The sequence below is a fragment of the Anas acuta genome, chromosome 1 (genome assembly GCF_963932015.1).
Source record: "Anas acuta chromosome 1, bAnaAcu1.1, whole genome shotgun sequence".
NCBI classification, from domain to species: Eukaryota; Metazoa; Chordata; class Aves; order Anseriformes; family Anatidae; genus Anas; species Anas acuta.
This window is the reverse complement of record NC_088979.1, coordinates 24,788,813-24,808,746: the sequence shown is the minus strand read 5'-3', so window position 1 is coordinate 24,808,746 and position 19,934 is coordinate 24,788,813. Positions and strand designations below refer to the sequence as shown.

At 33.5% G+C, this 19,934-nt stretch overlaps 1 protein-coding gene across 14 annotated transcripts in view; it reads right to left on the bottom strand.

Moving 5' to 3' along the window:
• NBEA (neurobeachin) overlaps nucleotides 1-19,934 on the bottom strand; it is a 509,325-nt gene that overhangs the window by 86,540 nt on the left and 402,851 nt on the right. For all 14 annotated transcript variants that reach the window (XM_068673009.1, XM_068672960.1, XM_068672963.1 and 11 more), the window contains 4 exons: nucleotides 15,720-15,837; nucleotides 13,884-13,986; nucleotides 8,076-8,191; nucleotides 202-314 (listed from right to left, as the gene is read on the bottom strand). In XM_068673009.1, the coding sequence (XP_068529110.1) occupies nucleotides 202-314; nucleotides 8,076-8,191; nucleotides 13,884-13,986; nucleotides 15,720-15,837 (450 nt within the window). The remainder of the gene's footprint in view (nucleotides 1-201; nucleotides 315-8,075; nucleotides 8,192-13,883; nucleotides 13,987-15,719; nucleotides 15,838-19,934) is intronic.

The following is a 19,934-nucleotide window of genomic DNA, read 5'->3' as shown; positions in this document are numbered from 1 at the left end:
TTGCAAGTTTGGAACTAGATCTGTCAGCGTCATATAAATACGTAATGTAGAGATTTGTTATAAAATAATTATAAAATAGAAGTCTAATTCATACTTTTCTGACTTTAAGATAAAGATTTACTTATTAACCAGACTAAGTTATAAAGCAAAAATTCTTGCTAAAAAGGCTGGCTATGTGTCTGTAACAGTATTGAACAATACCTTTGAAAGATCCCTGAAGTTGCCTGGAAGGGTCAGGTCTAACTCTTCAGATTCATAGTTTGTTAACACCCATGGAAATACAGGGTATTGGTTCAAATCATTGTACGTTCGTCCTATTAAGAAAGAAAATGTTTTAAGAATTAGGAAATAGTGTCAATTTCTCCAGCTGAAAAGCAATCTAGGAGTTACATTCATTGTATTACATGCTCCTAATTCATCCCACTAGGCAGAATCAGATATAAATATTCCAGAGCTTAGCAGTTGTTTAGGTGCACTTATTTTGAAACAGAAGTCAACACAGAAATCAGTGTAATATCAGCACAGTGTATTTCAAAATCGATATAAAACACCTTATGCCATTAAGAACTTTCCTTTTTATTTCCATGGAGCTGTTTTCTAGCACAAATGCTGAAATCTAAAACTATTGGAGTGTTATTTTTCTATAAGCTATATGCAATGTGATTAGCTGCAAATGACAGTCCAACAGCAAGGGTGTTTATTTGAGGTTTGAAAATGGAGGTCTGACCTGAAGCATATTAATCCATTATTCCCCACAACACTTCTCCACTGATGAAAGGGTAAGATCTCAGAATTAGAGGTAGAAGAAGACATGCTTACTGTAACAGTATTTCCTAGCCACTTTGAAAATTAAAAAACATTGTACCACTCATAAAAGATGGAGATAACTGCCCCAGCCTACTCTCTACAAATGTAATGAAAGAAACATTGCTATGATCCCAGCAGTAGTTCAAATATGCAAAAGCCATCTTTAGATACTGTTTCAAAAGAACAATTTGAGACTGAAGTGAACTGAAAATTATGAGTTCATCACCAGGAAAAGTGTGTTTTGGAAAGGCTGTTACTTTGGTGTCAACTGGTATTTAGTGGTGTCTAACATTTCAGTGATAAGACAAACGAAGTTGCTTATATGGAACAGAATATGGAACAGAAGCATCCACCATATTGATTTACTGGCAACCACACAATATGCAACACGAGTCTTAAAAAACAAAATCACATAATAAATATATGTGTGTGTATTTATATAATATAATTAGCAGACTGAAATAACCCAGGTTAACAATTCCCAGTCCTGCAGCAGATTTACGGCCCTGTCTTGCTAACTGCTTCCTTCCAGATTCTGGACAGATTCCTGGGGTACAAAACCTGGCACAGAAAAACACAGGCTTCCTTGTTCTGAGCAGCATTTGCAATTCTCCACAAAAATCAGCTCCGCTTTAATGAAATATGAAACTTTCACTGCTCTACAAGCACCTTATTTTTCAATGGAAGTTGATGAACAAGAAGTATGTTTGTATTTTGTGTATAGTCTCACTGAAAAAGGGAAAGGTGCACATTGTTATTATTATGTGCTTTTTGTTTGTTTGTTTTTTAACATTTAGAACCCTGCAACTTTGTTAAATATATATATATATATATATATATATATATATATATAAACAGCACTGTGTACACCATACAAATAAACATGGATAGGAACAAAGGCAATTCTTTAATCTTAACAGTGAATGAATGCAAAACCATTCTTGGACTCAATGAGTAGTTATCAGACAATTAGATCAAGAAATAAAACAAAATTTATCAGCATGAGAGAGGAAAAGGGTACCTAAAAATATATTTAAAAAACACTTTGTGAAACATTTGTAAAAGTAAGAACATCCTTCTTCAAAATTCTCAAAAGGAAATTTAGATTTATCCAAAATTACTTTTACTTTCAAAACTGAGCCATTACATATTCAGATTTTATTTCATTTCAATATTTATTTCATTATTTTGTTTTCAATTTCAGTATTCTATCAATGAGATTTTGAATTTTTGTTCCAATTCCACATGTGAAAATCACAAATATGTAAACAGCACAAGAAAAAAAGCAATCCCAAGCCTAGCTGCTGTACATGAGTTCTTTGCTGTGTGCTTTTGAAAGTTTACTTATATTATGGACAATTGAAAAAATTATGTGGAATTAGCTCTGTGCTATCAGTAAAACTTTTTTTTTTTTTTTTTTTTTTTTTTTAACTCCACAATGAGAAATAATTTGAAGCAGATGATCTCACGGTTTAGACAGAATAAGCTACATACTATGGAGCCCTTGTGATTATGTATTTTATAAATATAACCATAGTCTTATGCCTAAATAAACAAAATATTTACTACTCTCCTACTTCAATATTTATAAAACATATTTTCTTATGAAGAGATTAACTATTAATAATAACCATTAAGTTGTTTAGTAAAAATTTCATCATTTATTTTTCCTAATTAAACATTTTTCTTTTTAATATCAACAAATAAAAATTACTCAGAAAGATGAACCCTAGTTTAAATTGTAAAAGGAGAGCAAACACTCATGATGAAATTGGACCACACATCTATGCTTATCTGAGCAGAAGACAGTGATCTAGGGCTGTAATGGGATTACAAATCCCTAATTCTAAACATGCATAAATATTAGTGGTTTAGCTTTATTAGGAATGTTTTCTTCATCAGTTATGACTTTATAATGGCTATTTTCAGAGTAAAAAGTCAGCAGACGAATATATTTAGCCCTCTCTTCAATTGTCTGGTGCTTCCAGAAAAAAATCATTTGTTTCTTTCTTCAGCTAAATAAATAAATAAATTTAAAACAAACCTGTACTGCTATCAGCAGTCACTATACCTTTTCAGAAGCTTCAGATTTTTTTTCCCAAGTAGGCTTATAGGGATTAATATTAAAGGCTGAATATTAAATGTTGCAAGCCTCTGACACTAATCTACTTGAACAATAAAACTGAGGCATAGTAAATGAGATCTCAGAAATAGTGGATATGTTCTTCATTAAAAAAAAAAAAAAAAAAAAAAAAAAAAACTTTTTAATTAAACCATCCAATTTAATGTTTTTATATGGCACTTTAGTTTTGAAGGTAAAGTGAGCTAGAGACAGCTGACAAAGAAATTATAACTGCAATTCCTTGGTGAAAATGTTAATGACAGCAAAATATTGTTTAATTAGATGATTGCAGCATCTGGATTAACACTCTTTAAGAGCAATGTTCCTGTGCTTGTCTGCTTCTTCACACTTTACAGACATTTTGTCATCTCTAGGTCATTAGGAAAGAATTTTTAATGATTTTTCTAGAAGCAAGTAGTTCGAGTTACATCTAATTAGATGACAATAATAAGCCCAACACATGCAGTAGCTAAATATATACATAATTAACCAGCTAGGGCTTGTACATCACAGAGTAAAAAAGTGGAAAATGCTAAACAGGCAAAAATAAAAAAAGAGGGAGGGGGAAGAAGTTCATCTGAATTTATTACCTGACTCGAGATGTCATTTTGTTTTTCCACAAACCTTTAAAAATAATCCCTTTCCACTAGAAGAAATTACTTACAAATACTATGGATATAATTATTCTCCAGTTCTATTAAGAGCTGTGGCAGGTAGGATTTAAAAGAACTAAAATACCAATATATAAATGTAAACACATATTAAATATACTACAATTTGAAAAGAAAAAAAAAAATAGCAGAAGTCAGTTACATACATTACTTGTCTCCACTCTTCTTGATTTCTTTTGCTACAGTGGGATTATTTTTAAGTACTTATCAATAATTTTGAAAGTGAGAATAATAAAAATTACTGGGGCCTTATATCACCCAAAGAATTCAGCTGACACACATTGTTCACATGTAATATGGCATTTTTCTATGTGCCTGAAGAAAGGGCAATTAGTATAATCATAGCAGCTCCCAGCCGTTCAAAACTAAAGAATCCCTGGGAAGGGAATAGGTAGGAGGAGGGGGAAGGTGGCCAGGAAGGCTTATGTCTACACAGCCAGGACAAAAAACAGGGGCACAGAGAGCATAACACTGAGAATGATGGATAAATAGCAGAGTGCAGTGTTTACTTTTTTGAGGGGAGGGAAAAAAACAGAGTTGTAAACATGATGAAATATGCTCAAGTCAGTAAAGAAAGAAGTGAAGACAGAAGTGAAAGAAGTGAAACAGAATAGGGAGATGAGAAAATAGGTGGCTAGAGGGCCAGTGAAACAGGTTGAAAGAAGACAATAGTTTTGAAAACATGGAATCATAGAATCATTTAGGATGGAAAAGTCCTCTAAGACCATCTACTCCAACCTATAATAGTCACATGAGTGACTTTTGATTGTTTTAAAAACAGTTAGAGGCTAATGAAGTACCGTCGTAAGAAGAAAGGAAAATACAAGAAATTAGCAAAAAGTGTACTAAATACCTTTGTTAGTGAACCTCTACTTATTTGGAAGAGAAGAAAAATGATAAAGGGACCTATTTGTCACTTGGCAGCAAATAATCCACATTTCTTAAGTGGCAAACATCCACTTTCTTTAAGTGACTAGGTTATGGTTCAGATATGCTGAATATACCAAAAGAAACCTAAATGATAACATGATTAAGAAAAATTGGTGCACATATTTCTCAATAGCTAAAATCAATGATATTGTTAAACATGAATATTTTGTTTAAACAAAGAGTCCAAAACTAGGCCATCACTGTCTACACAATTACCAGTAAAGAAGTTGTAACTTTTCACAGAATCACAGAATTTCTAGGTTGGAAGAGACCTCAAGATCATCGAGTCCAACCTCTGACCTAAAAGACCTAAAAGATTTTGAAGAAATCTTTATTATGGGATCTCACTACAAATGAGTATAATTAAAAGTGTACTTGGAAATTGGATTTCCAAAACAAGAAAGAAACAATACATAATTTCTTTACTTGGCAAAGGATGTCATATTCAATATCTTATGTTTGTGTATGAAATATAAAATATTGTATTTTCTTCTGGTTGCCAAAGGTGGTGTCTAGTTCATACACAGAAATTTGCTTCTGTGTAACACAGATGTATCTGGACAGTTATCAGTTCCAATGTTTCTAACACAAAGATAATTAAAATACGATGACTTTTGAATTTTTTTTTCCTTTTTGCTTTTGTCAGAAACTTCAAAAATTGTAGGATGTATTCCAAACTGGAATAAGAAGTTTACTGACATGTGTAGAATTGCAGACAGAATTAATTCTCTTATGTTGTTTTCAGAAAGTTTTTGTCTGTGTGTGTGTAGCTGGCAGGAGGGCCAGCTACCAACAGTAAATTTTGTTCTGACTTTCAAACAAAACCTCAGGAGATTCTATGCATCAGATGTTATAATGCTAGCAACTGATATCTATTTTTCTATGTTCATAGTCTCAAACCTTGAAAAAAAAAATGAAAAAGCTGAAATTAAAAGCACATAATATATCATTGCAATCATGCTTTCTTTCAAGCTCTTTGCATTGAAGACCACTCTAACATACACACTAGTCATAGCTGATATTAGCATATTAGTCATAGCAGATGTTATTGATTGCTATTTAACAAATTTTGTCCACTTCTAAAAATTTTTAAATCAGCATATTAACTCTCTTTTAGAACGCACAAAGTTATTCCATGTGAGCTCAAAATGTCATCAAAAAGAACAACTTTACAAAATAAGTCAGTCAATTAAAAATGGGGTTAAAGATCTGGGATGACTTTCTTCTAGAGATTCTTTTACCTCTTTCAGAAAATACAGTCTTCACCAAAATTTAAATTTGAGTTTGATCATGTCTTGCTGAAAGACTTGATAGAGATGGTAAATAATGTTGTTAAAATGAGCAAGTGAGTTTATACAAAGAACAATGAGATTACATGAACAAAAGAGATTTACAATAATAGAATGATACCAAAAAATCTGCCAGAAAGTAGAGAGACATCGTGAGACACTACTAAGATACTAATAAAGCTGCTGTAAGTTTTTCCAAATACAATACAAATTCAAAGACAAAAAGAGGAAAATGAGTTGGTAATCCTCCAAACCTTGGGAACCTGGAATGCAAATGGAAGGCTATCCTTTTGTAAAGCAGGTGAATCTAAGTGAACACTAGATGACATTAAGAGAAACTTGCCTACGTTAGCATCTAGGTGTTTGGCTATAAAGCCTGTCTAGCAGCTCTATATCAAGGAACAGGTCAAAAAAATATTTTTCTTGAGACTTCTGGGATACTCTGATGGGATTAGTACTTTGGTGCAAAGTATCACTTTGGTGCAAAGTTTCACTGCAATTCCTAATTGAATTTAGACATACGGATGCCTTCCAGGTTTGGATATATTAGTGATATACCTAAAAATAAATGACCTTCAAGTTTTTAAACTGATTAAAAATGAAAACTAATTTATCAAAAATTGGCTCAGCTCTTGTCTACTCTCATTAAAGAGTTTAGACATACTGCTTACAGAAGAAATTAATACATAAAAAGGAAATTACAAGTGAAGGACATTTTGTCAATAATGTATTGGACAAGGGCTGAGAGGACTTAGACTAACTACCCAGCTCTTCAGTAAGCCCTCCAAATTTAGGCAGGGAAGCCTGCGAGGCTCTGCCTGAATTTCCTCATAACCAGAAGGGCAGCGGATGCGTGAGAGACATGGAGCAGCTGGATGCAGGCCAGTGTCCAGAAGCAGGATAGCAGCATTCTTGTGGCCCTGTGCCAGAGGTAATAAACGCTCAGCAGGACTCCTTCCTTAGGCAGAGATCTGCGTGACTGTAGCTATAATGCTCGGAAGCCAAGCTGGTGTGCCTGCATGCTACTGCACCATACAGACTTTCCAGCCCAGGTCTCTGGTAGCTTCAGGGACTGGACTCTTGCTTTTTGCTCCACTGCCCAATGTAAACATGCCCTCAGATTTCTACCCATTCAGTGGCAGCACTTCTGTATCCCACTGAAATAATCTGATGACACATTTATTAATATCTGTGAGACTGGATGCAGGGAAGATGACTACCACACAAACACAGAGGCAAAAGTGTGAAGGTTCAAAGAAAGCATCTTTGACAGCTACTGAATTCTGCCACTGCCCTGCTGGGAAGAGTGCAGTGACTCACACTGGTCAGACTAATGGTCATTTGGGTGCTACATCTGGGTTTTGCACTTGCATTTGTCTTATATCTGGCCTGAAGATAACCTCAAGCACAAAAGTCAGAACCAAGTAAAGATACAAAGTTTTTGGTTTTGGAGTACAAAGTGGTGTCTGGTGGAATTTAATCTGGGTTTCAAATCAAAGCTCACTAGAGTGAAATGTCTGGCGAAGCCTCTCTGTAGGCAGGTTCACAAGCAGTATACATGCTAGCAGCAGGAATCATGATAGTAGACAACATCCTAGAAATCTTAGCATATAGTGTAGAAAATTTCTGCTTTTTACAATTAAAATTGCCGCAGAAGTTAATACATAGAAAAGGGAAAGGTGAAAAGGAAAATCCATTGTAAATGTTTAATTAATTACAATTGCCAGGAAAACTCTTCTTTAGCAAATAATGAATGGATGTCTGTGGCAGTTATTTCTCATTTTAAATACCTAATCTGATATTATATTTCAGTTCAAAGAACTAAATGAGAAAAGATGCTGTAATCTAATCATACCACAATCCAGGTGACATCTGTACTAGGCAGAATACTGTTGTTATTCTGCTGTCTAGTTGCTGTTGCTGAGAATGATGAAGTAGCAAAATTACATTTTCCCATTATTATTTCCAGACACTCTCTGGCAATGGTTTGTTGACTCTAATAAAGCTTCAGACAAAGCTGTCAGCAGAGGAAATGGCAGAAGGAGAGCAAGGAACAGCCTCCACAACAATACATGAATCTAAAGTCTCAGTGATAGGTTGTGCATTTTCTGATAAAATTTAATGCGTGTGTTTCAGAATCTATCATAAAGCTGCAGCTGAATTCCAGAGGGATAAATGTATTCTATCAAGTCACGGTGCTTAAGACTTTGACAAACATAAACATATTATGAAGGATTAAAGAGTCAGAAGCCTTACCTGCTATAGTATTGAGGAACATCAAATATTCAAAGTTTGAGATCTCTCGTCTCTGCCAGCGCTGAGTCATGTTGGATGATTTATAAAGCTGTCGGGGAGTGGCCAGTGAGATTCTCCTAGGAAATATATTTAAAGAATGATTATTTTAAGAGCCTCATTAAATGTTAAGACGTAGGGCAACATTATTAGTGTGATTAATTTCAGATTCTCTCAGAGGTTTTTTTTTTTTTATCTCATTTAATGAAGTCAAGAAGATACTATTAACCGTATTTGAGAAATTACTAAAATTAAGATCTCTATTTTATTTTACCAGTACTACAGCATTGTAATAATTCAGAAGAATATATTTTGTGTTTTATTTTGTTCTGAATCTGGTTAAAAGACTGGAAATAAAAGGAACTGCAGACCTCCTGGTGCCTGTGTTGTCCAGCAGGAATAAAAGAGGAGTACCATTTCCCTGTTTCAAAAGGACATGTTTAGATAAGTTCATTAAGGTGAGTGATAGGTATTAAAGTGCCATATATTTCCAGTGCAAGGGTTGAAGATACTTACTCCACATGGTGTTCCTTCTCCATGGCCAGCTACCCATGATCCACTCCTATATCCCAGTAATCTACAAGATTTCTATTTATATCCTGATTTCTGAAAGAAACCAGTTTTATTCTGCTCACAAGTCCATCTGCCTATCTCTCCAGACTAACTGATAATTTATCCAGAATTGCATTTCATTTAAATTTGGAAAGGGAATACAAGTTTAAGATATTTAATTTCCACAAATTTTCTAAAAATTACATGATTGTACAAGGGAGAAAGAATCTACTGTGCCAAGGCACAGAAAAGCAGAAAACTGCAGCTCTTCCAGATATAATTTGACAACAGTGTTATAACCAAATACCATGCACCACATTACCCATTATATATGCTGTCCCTTGTTAGTAAAATACAGGAAACTGGATTCAGTCACTAATGCACTAAAGAAAGAAATCTGCAACAAGCAGAAATGGCTTAACTGCTCCCAACTTGTTTCTAAAGAAAATTGTATTTGTTGAAAAGAGACAATGAAAATATTTGGAAAGAGGAAAAACTCATCTCCTCAGATACCTTTTTTTACAGAAACATACAATTTTAAACTGATCAAAATAGAAAAACGTTTATACTTGCTAAAAAAAAAAAAAAGATTTCTGAAGTTTAGCCTATTCATTACTTTTATCTATCTATATTATATATATAGATATTATATTATATATATGGCATGTGTATATATATATATATATATATATATATATATATACACACATGCCATATATATATACATATACATACATATATATATATATCTTACCATGAGTAACTGGGTACACCTAATGCTTTCACCCCATGCTGGGGATACCAGCTTTCAGATGCCCACTAGACATACTAAGTGTATTATTTCAAGACTGAATGCTGAGTATTTTCCTAAAAAAAAAGTCATATACAAGGTGTCAAACCAAGCATTGATTACAAAAATGTGGACCACCTACTTATAAATATATATATGCATACATGCATTATACCCTACTTCCAGATAAAAGTTATTGGAATGACTAGTTATCACAATCATATGTCTGAATTGTCAATGTCTAGGTTGTCAGTGACTGCTATGCTTACTCTTACAAATTGGGCATACAAAAGTGACCATGTGAGTCTATCTACACTTCTTCTTTTCTTTTTTTTCTTCTTTATATTTACCCTAAACTGCAGTGCATAATGTCTTGCCACCTATTTTACAGTAGATTTTAAGATGTCAGCAGTACATAAACTTTACTAGTACACAGGAGACAGTATTTTTAAAAAACAAAACAAAACAAAACATTGTTTCTATTATGCTTCTTGTGAACAATTTCTGTTAACAAATATCTGAATGCAGGCATACATTATATTGCATTTTATAGAATTACAATTAGTTTTATAGTGGAAGCCTCAAAGTTGTATTGTTCCCAGTAAACTATGACTAATGCTACACACATATTAATAAATGCAGAAAATAAAAATACTAAAGAGATAATTAAATTTATAAAGCATTTCTGTCATAGACTTTTTGTTCCTCTCATAACAAAACAAACGTACACATTAGTACAACTTAGTAGATGCTTTTAGACTTCACCCAAGAGACTGAAATAAATCTATGAACTGTCAAATGCTAGACTTTGCATTTGAAAGCCTGATTTAATTGAATTCTACATAAAATCAAAATATACTAAAAAGGTTCCTCATTTGTTTTTTACCTAAAGTATTTGAAAAACTTGAAACTATTTCAGAAGAGACTAGAAAAAAATATGCACAATAAATTGGTTCCACAACCTGCTTGTTTCAGTTGACAAAGGCAGACCCACTGTTTTGTGTTTTGCTAAATCCACCCAACTTTGATAGAACCATTTCTCTGTTTCAATATGCCCTCAGAAATATGAAGATGCACAAATGTGTGTGCTTCCTTTGCTTCTTGGGAACTGTGAAGTACTTACTCAAAATGGAAACTGCAGAATTTTCCAAGTTTTATATGCCTTAAATATTTTTACTAAATGCTTCATGAAATTTTGAGGGAAGGCTTGTTCTACATGTGGAGCATGACCCACCCCCTTTCACAATCACTTTTAACTTATCTACAACCTCATACAAAGAATCTTATCAAAAATATAGCATCTGCATGATGTTTTGTGTTATGCTGCTCTTATACAGAAAAAATAAAAAGCTTGGGAAAAATCACAGGCTTCTGGTAAGACATTCGTCTGTATTTGCGTTCAATCAAAACTCTGGAAGGGGTTTTATGCTTTAGTGACAGTGATGAAATGATGTCGATAGCTACATCAGCCAAATTACATGTTTTCCTTTAGCAAAAAACTTCATCATTTGTATTTCTCAGCTTTAATAACTGAAGCTATTGTTTATCTAACACATTAACAGCCCACCAAAATTCAGACTCAGGTGCTAGCGCTTTTTTAATGGTGAAGTATGATAATGTAACTGTATCTTTTACCAATTATTTGATCCCTGTATGCTTCCAAAACCACAAGCAGCTCACACTTGTTTTCTAGTCTGTGACATTACCCTCAATAAAATTGCATCAGTAAATTACACCTGAGTCATTAAAACCCTACAAAGTGGTCTGGTAATAGTGTTGTAAAACTGAAAACATTACTTTACCTATGTAGAGATGAAGAAATAAATAAAAGTCAAATAAATACTGTCTGCCCGATTGATATGACAACATCAAAAACTACAATCAATGCAACATATTTAGGAACAATGAAATTGAATATATGGAGGATAGATAAATTTGATCACCAAACAAGACCAAACACTTCAACATGTGACTGATTTTAAGGATATAATTACTTTATAACTCTAAGTATAGTCTTGAATGCTTTGTTGAATAAAAGCATTAGACAGACAAAAATAGGGAAAGCCAGCAGATGCAAACTGGAGAATTACTCAAAACAGCTGCTCTCAAACAGTCTTGAGAAGATACCAGTTTGCCTACTTTCATTTCTCTGTATTAAAAGATTTCTCTTGTATTCCCCTATATTAGAAGATCACAAATATTTTTTTCCTTCCATCTTTGTAAATCATAGGATTTCTCCATAAAAATAGAAATGCACTTAAAGTCCATGTACTTAATCAAAAGCCTTTAACTCTTTCAGATTATTTCCATCTTGAATTGCATTTCTTTATGACAATGTAATTAAATTTGGATAAAAATATTATCAAATTAAAACTAAGGAATTTAACCAAAACTACTAGAAAGATTTGTTTTAGATAAAATATTTTAAAGTTAAAATTTTTCAAGTTAATCTAAAAAATTGGGCATAACATATGATAACATTTTACTCAGTGTAGCAGCTCCCTGCGTAGATGCTGGCTACTCAGCATCATATCTGTTTATGATACAAATAAACATAACTTTAAAAAATTCTTGCTAGCATTCTGGAGCCAACTTATTCATGGGAAGGGAAACTATATTCTAACATCAACAAAATATTAACTACAGAGCAGTTATTGAGCCACATTTTTCCTCAATTACTCCACTGCAATACTACTGAAGGGTATGTAGACAGAAATAAAAGAAAAACCATGATTAAAGGGTCTTTATGGTGCATAAATCACAGAGCAATTACACAAAAACAAGAAAGTAGAACAACTTCACTACCATATGCCAGATTTATTCTGAAGGCTAACAAGCCCGTTTTTGATTCTAATTGAACCATAATCAAAAAATATGGAAATAATTGCATATAATATTGAAGCTGAAACTTTTCTGAATAATTATATATCAACAAACTTTTTCAGACAATTATTCAGTGAATAATGCACAAAGCATATGAATTTCAAAAGTTAAAAAATGTCACTATAAATATGAAATTCTGATTGAAAAATTTGCATATTGTTTGTTCTGGAACATATGGCTTTTATTTTTTTTTATTTATTTCAGAAAAGAATACTATTATTTCCCATTTACAGACAACAATTCCTGTAATCTGAGTTTTTGGAAGAGCAATGCAAATATTAACAAGATGCACCTTCCAAAGAGATGCCTTAACTTCCTTGATCTCAATGAAAACTTAAGAAACTTGGCAGTTTGCCTAAAGATTTCAGCACATTCAAGAGATCAAGCCTTAGGCATCATGAGTCTCTTAAGCTTATGACAAGGAATGATGTTCAGCTGGGAAAGAAATAGTTCTCCAATCCTACAAACGCTTTGACATTACAGAGTATTTCCACATTCTGCACTGGGAGATAATATGAATTTTTAGTTTGTAGAAAATGACTTAAAGAAAGAGAAAGACACATCCCAGACAACACACTGATGATTAAGTCATCGGCTTCTGGCCAAATCAAGCCAAACAGAGATCTGAACCCAAGGCACCATATTATGTGAATTTCTTTTCTGTCCTCTCTCTTATATTTATTTTTCTTTGATTTTGAATAGAAATTCAAACTGAATCTAAAAAAAAAAAAAAAAAAAAAAAAAAAAAGGAAACATCACTTCTGGTGATTTACTCTCAAGAAAAATTTTACTGTCTAAACAGACATTACTAAACAAATAAACAAAAATAAGGCAGCAGGAAATTTCACCCCACTTCAGTCAAGTACACATAAATACCATTTTCTCCATCAGTGAAATACAAATACTTTTATAGCACAGGATCTGACAATTACCAGCCTCATCTCTGACCATGGGTTGATTTGATATTGATGAGAGAATAAATAATGACTGTAGTTGTCCATAGTATGTGAAAACCTCTAGAACTGAATCTTGGTTGGTCTTTCCAATAATCATTCTAATGAATGGAAGTAATTTGGAAAGTGCAAAGTAGGTTTTGATGAGCATTACTGATAAGCAATGAAGTAAAATGCATATACATTCATATAAATGGCCAGTGAGAAGTTATGTAAACAAAAATATTTTTTTTTTAGTAAACACAAAGCCTGGTCAAGTTTACTTCCATATCCTACATTCCAACCACAGCAAGGATGATCATTATTGCATACAGTTATAAAACCTGACTGAAAACTGGACTTTGAAGGTTTGGTCCACTTGGAAGGTGCTTATTTCCTTTAAAGATCACAAAATCTAATTTAGAATATTTTTACTTCTATTCTACAATAACAGGCCATACATTAAGTAAAGGGTATTATTTCTCAAACTACCCTAACAAAATAGAAAACCTAGAGTTTCTTGACAGGAATAATGTTTTAGTATTGACCCATATAATAATATAATTTATATAGTATAATAATCATAGAATTTACAAGTTATTTTAATAAAATTACCTGGCTTGCGGCAAACCATAGCTGGTTCCTACTCCAACACGTGGTAAGCTGTACACGACTTTTTTCACTGTTGCTTGGTCAGGAAAATTAAACATAACAGAAGCTAAATGAAGAAGAGAGAATACAGAGTAGTAAACCATCTTCAGAATTCTTTATCGTCACCACCAGGTATTAAAACACTTTTTAGATTTTATTTGGGAAGAGAATTCAGTTCCACTTTTATCCTCTTGGGTGTTCAAGTTAGAACAGATACTCCAGGCATGCACCATACCTATAGCATTAGCTGGTTAACATCTTTTGCTAACTCTCCACAGTTTGCATAAGGCCTGATTGAGGTATACCTCAGAGGAATTATATCTTATCATTAGCCCATATAATCTCTTATCAGGCTGGGAAGCCATTCAATAGTTTGCATAGTATTTGGTGCATTAACTGGTGCATTAAAACACATAGAACCAGAAATAGTTTAATTCCCTCTCCAGTTGATGTAAAAGCTTACATCAAAGTTCTTCAGGGCAAAAGACTACTGACTCACCTCACCAACCACTCAACTCTAATTTTAAGTAGCATATTTTCATACACAAAACAGAGTGGATACATTTACTGATCTGGTCCTTTTTATTTTAATTCAGTTTTAATTAGAAAAGGAAATTTCCTTCCCAGGACACTAGCAGAACGTTGTAATTTGGATTTTTTTTTCTTTTACTCAATGGCATCTGTTAGAAAACCTTATAATATACTAGCTGTACTAAACTTCAGCAAAGAAAGTCATTACATGTGTAAATTCTAATGGACATATCTGGGAGACTCCACTTATAGGAAAAAATGAATTAATGCCACTTATCGCCAGCTGTGAACCAAGAGCTCAGTGAGATCTCTGGTGGGCAAGAAATACTACATTTCATGTAAACAGGCAGTGAAATGAAGAACAAACCTGTAATGAACCTATGTAACATCCACATAGGTATGTATGATTAAGAAAGCCTCAGTTATAAGAAAAACTCACTAACACCAGGAAATCCCATGTGGCAACAAAACCACAAAAGAGTAGTGCCAATTCATGAGCTCATGGACAATACCTTCAGGTAAGCATACAGGACAGTTATGGTATTTATCTCCTATACATGGGAAACTTTATTTCTATCCATCTCCTGTAAACTGCCCAACTGACACCTATTTCTCCTCTCTGACAATTTAAGAGACCTTATAGTCCTAACTTGGTTTCTCTGAGTTGTGCCTAAGATGAAAGTCTGGAGGAGGTACTGTAAATACCCTTCACAGTAGTCTGGGCTCTGAGTAAGGAACTCATATCATTTGAAATATATGCATTTATGTAAGCTACATTTTTTTATGGATTGTTATGCTAATTAATAATAGCGGAAATTTAAAATTGAATATCAAAATTTAATTCCTAATTTAAAAAGTATAATTGCTAATTAAATAAGCAGTTAAAATTTAACCATTTACTCAGATTTTTTTTTCTTTTTTTTTTTTTTTTTTTTTTTGAAAAACTGTGGTTGTAGATGTTACACTAAAACATTTATTAAAAAATGAGGAAAGGGGGCAGATAGGAAAAGCAAAGGAAAATGTTTAATATCCTATTAAACATTTGAAGAATTTCTCAATTGCAATGATCTGCCTTTATAAATACATCTATCTTACTGCTGCACAGAAAAAAGTGAAATTGATTTACATGATTGATTATAACATGATATACACAGTTGAACAAAAATATAATAACCACTTTACCAAAGGATGTACAGAGTTTAAATTCTGAGATTAATACTATGCAAAATACCAACTGGTACTTTTTTATGCAACAAAATAAAGACATACTTCTGTTTGCCATAAACACTTCCAAAGCTGTGTTCTGGAGAAGATAACGTCTTGAAAAAACAGCCCGAATCTCGCTGAACATCCATTTTCCATGAAGGCCTTCTGTATAGGCAAGGACCTTTAAAGAAATTAAAGGGTGACAGTTATTGGCAGAAGTTTTTCATGACAATAAACATAGTTAAGTTGTGCCCATCAGCAAAGTACAAGTAAGTTAACTGTATTTCTTTATAACTTAAAAACCATAAGGTAAAATATGAACTTGAAAGGTCTTAAAAATGCAATGAGGCATAGCTGTTACAAAAATATCAGTAAGAGCAATAACCCGATACTCCTAAGATGTATTCCTCATGAGTCACATTAACTTTTTTCCTCAAAAAACACCAAACTTTACTAGCAAGCACAGGATAATGGACACAGTTGCAATTATACTTATCTGTCTTTTCTTCTAACAGCGCACATGATAGAGTTGTCAGTTATATACTGGGTAACAGACTTACTTCTAAGGTTAGCTTGTGCTAAGTACAACCAAAACAATATATCCTGCTACTGATATCCATTTCAGACTCATAAGTTAGAACTCTCTATATTCCATTAATAAATACAGAAAATAGCTAGAACAATATGTCAAAGAAGTAATGTTTCTAAAACTAAGTATATTTGATATCCCAAGCCATGAAGAAAACTAAACAATTTTGTATTTTTGCATTTTAACTAAATGTGAAAGTATTTTAAAACAAAATAATTAAAAATCAGCATTGCTTTTGCAGTTTGTCAGTTTCTTAACTGAATGTACTGATCCAGTATTAGATATTAAAACATTCAAATTATTTTTCACTCCTTCTTTGCTGTTCTGGATGTCCAGGAAAACAGACAAAAATACACAATTTAATTAGGTATCACCTTTATTAACCTCATCTGTGACTCATCATTACAGCAGCAGCATCTGGTGCAAAACAACTCTTCCCTAATCATCTTCCCCCATCATCTAGAAGGCTTCATTTAGCCCTCCACTTCTGCTCAGGTGGGCTTTGCAGACACCTGAGACCCTGACACACTTCTTCCTATGAGTACTAATTTTGGGATGGGCCCCCCCCAGCGCTCCACTCAATTGCATTTCCCAGGTTCTGTAGACTGTGCGTTCCCCTAGGTTGCAGTTAAAAGAATATTTATTCCTGGTAACATAAAGAAATACAGTGGACACTGTCACTAAAGGGAAAAGCAACAGGAAGGTTTGACTGGATTTAATTTCTCTGTTCTCCATTATGTGCACAGAAACTTTTAGCATACCAGCTTGCTATGCTTTAGTCACTCATTTGAGGCCTTTACTTTCTGTAACCATGACCTCCCCCCAGCTTCTGAACAGGAAGATGTTAGGGAGACCATATGTTGCTGCTGTCATCTATCTTTCGTGCTTTCATGAGGCCATAGAATTTGTATTCCATCAGTTTTTCACTGATGTATCTTCAAGTTGGTAACATCTTCATAAATGAAAAAGCTAATTTAAGTTTGTACATATTACATTAAAAGAGCTCCATGGATATTTATCAAAATTTTGTCCTCCATAGCTTTTTTCTCAAAACCATGATGAGTCTATTTCAGAGATGATAGTAACAATGGCAACAAACCAAAATGTGCTTTGGCACACTGAAAAGTATTCAAATGTTTGTTCTGTCTTTGATAGAAGCTAGTGAGAGGAACATGGTGAGCCCCCTGTACTGTCTACATAAGAAGACTTGGAGCTATATTGTGTGAGCTGTTCCATTCACCTCAGCTCTCCAAACTAACTAAACAAAGCCTTGAAAGGAAGGAGCTTGAATTCTTTGGAGGTCCTGAGATGCATGTAAGAGACTATATGCTCCCTCCATGCAGTCATGGGCTAGCTGTTGTATTACTACATCATATGCTAAATTCTTGCAATGGGAAATTAACCTTCATGTTAAAACTCTGAACATCATTTTCACTTTAAACTTTATTGAGTTCAGCTTCTAGCCACTGGATTTCATGACACCTTTGTCTACGAGATTAGAGAGAACCCTAAAATTAGATATCTTTTCCTTGTGTAGGTGATTACAGACTGATCTCTATTTACTGTTTAGCTTTCTCTTTGACAAGCTAAATAAACCAAAATTTCTTTCAGTCTTTCACTGAGATCAGATATAGGATACAGCTGCTACTGTGTATGTGAAATTCAGATGATTAAGTACAAGTATAAAGAGAGTACATCCTTCTTCATATGTATTCCGCTGATGATACATAATTTTTGTTAGTACAATCTCTCTTAAGATACTAATAGGAAATAGGGAGGAAAACACTTAAGTTTCAAAAGACTAAGTGATGAGAACAGTCTCTCATAGAGGAGTCTGAAATGTACATAACTGTAACCAGATCTACAGCAGCAGCAGATTTGCCAAAGAATTATCTCCTTGACAAGACACCCTGTTTGAGGAATTCACTTTTTATTTCAAAATTGTTCCTAGTTATCCTACTTTTTTCTAAGGAAAAACAAAACAAAACAAAACAAAACATGTAATACTGACTACATCCTTTATATCAACATTCTACACCATTCACAATAATACATTTACAATGTCTTGATATGAACCAGAGCTAAGTTATTATAGATCAACACTATCAATGTGTTATATGCTGATCATACACTGATTGCCTTTCCGTTCTTTCTCTTCTGTACAAGTATAAAACAACCATAACTTCAAAGATGTACATTTACACACACACCCTACCCATCCCTGCCCCCATCCCCTCAAATGAATGACTTAAGATAGCATTCCAGATGAGCCTAAATCAGTAGAAAGGGTAGGAAATCAGAGGAAAGGAGGGAGGCTATATTTCAATTATTGTCCTCAATTACACTCTTAACTGTCTCTTAGTCCTACAAATATAACATTATCATATTGATAACAAATCATTTACTTTATTTCAGTAATTTTGTTGTATTTTCCTGTCAAAGATATACTACCATTTTTGTCATCTTCCAAAACATTAATCTAGCCCTACATTCACATGATGCATTAATTCTTCTGTTATTAGGTATTAGGACCTAAAGTTTTTTGGAACTGTCTGCAGGATTCTTTCCTGTTATTATAAAAACAAAGATTTCTTCACTCAGAGGGTGGTGAGGCACTGGAACAGGTTGCCCAGAGAGATTGTAGATGCCTGGAGGTGTTTAAGACCAGGCTGGATGAGGTCCTTAGCAACCTGATCTAGTGGGTAGTGGGTGGCATCCCTGCCTATGGCAGGAGGGTAGGAGCTTGATGATCTTTGAGATCTCTTCCAACTTAGGCCATTCTATGATTCTGTGATAAAGTTATTACCCTCTCTTGAATTTGAATCCTTTAAAGGGAATTGTACTCTCTCTCTTTCTCTCTCTTTTTTTTTTTTTTTTTTTCAGGATTATTTAGGACATAATTTTGCTTTTTCATATCATACATATGAGGGCCTGGCTATTTCATATTTCTTACAAACCACATATACTGTGTATTTCATTATTGAGAAAGAAATTGAAATATCCACTTTGTTTACCAAAGGCATAGAAATTATTACCCAGCTATCTGAAGCCACAATTTTTGTGTGCTCTATCCAATATTTTGATTTTGTTTATATTTGAAGGCAGTGCTCTTTGTTTTGATAGTTTTATGATTTTGTCTCCTAAAAAACAGTTGTGAAGATTTTTTGTACTATCATGCATTAATGTCTCAAACTATATGATTAAGCACAGAATTGTAGATAGATCCCTCTTCTTAATAAAATGAAAAACAACCAACCACATCTACATTGGAACTGAGCAAATTTTCATTTATAATATAAGATGTAATTACTTGGTTTAAAGCTTATTTCTCCTTTTAAAAACCTCTAATTTATGCAGAAATATTAGTATATTTTAAAGATAATAAAAAGTCCACTGGCCAGACAATAGATTGAGAATAAAATATTGCTAGGATGCACTCCAGTTAAAATAAAACTGTGACTCTAACAGCACAAGTTAACATTGTTAACTAACAGCTGAATTTTGAAGTATTACACTAACCAGAAGATGAGAAATACCAGTTTCCATTCTGTTAGTATCAGCTAATAGATCATTCCCACAGGAAAACACTTTCATATTGAGGTGTATTAGGTGTATTTTTGCAGCTTTATGCTGTATTTGGTATCTCACAGCACCGGTCACAGCAACACAGTTCTGGCCCTTTTCTTTTG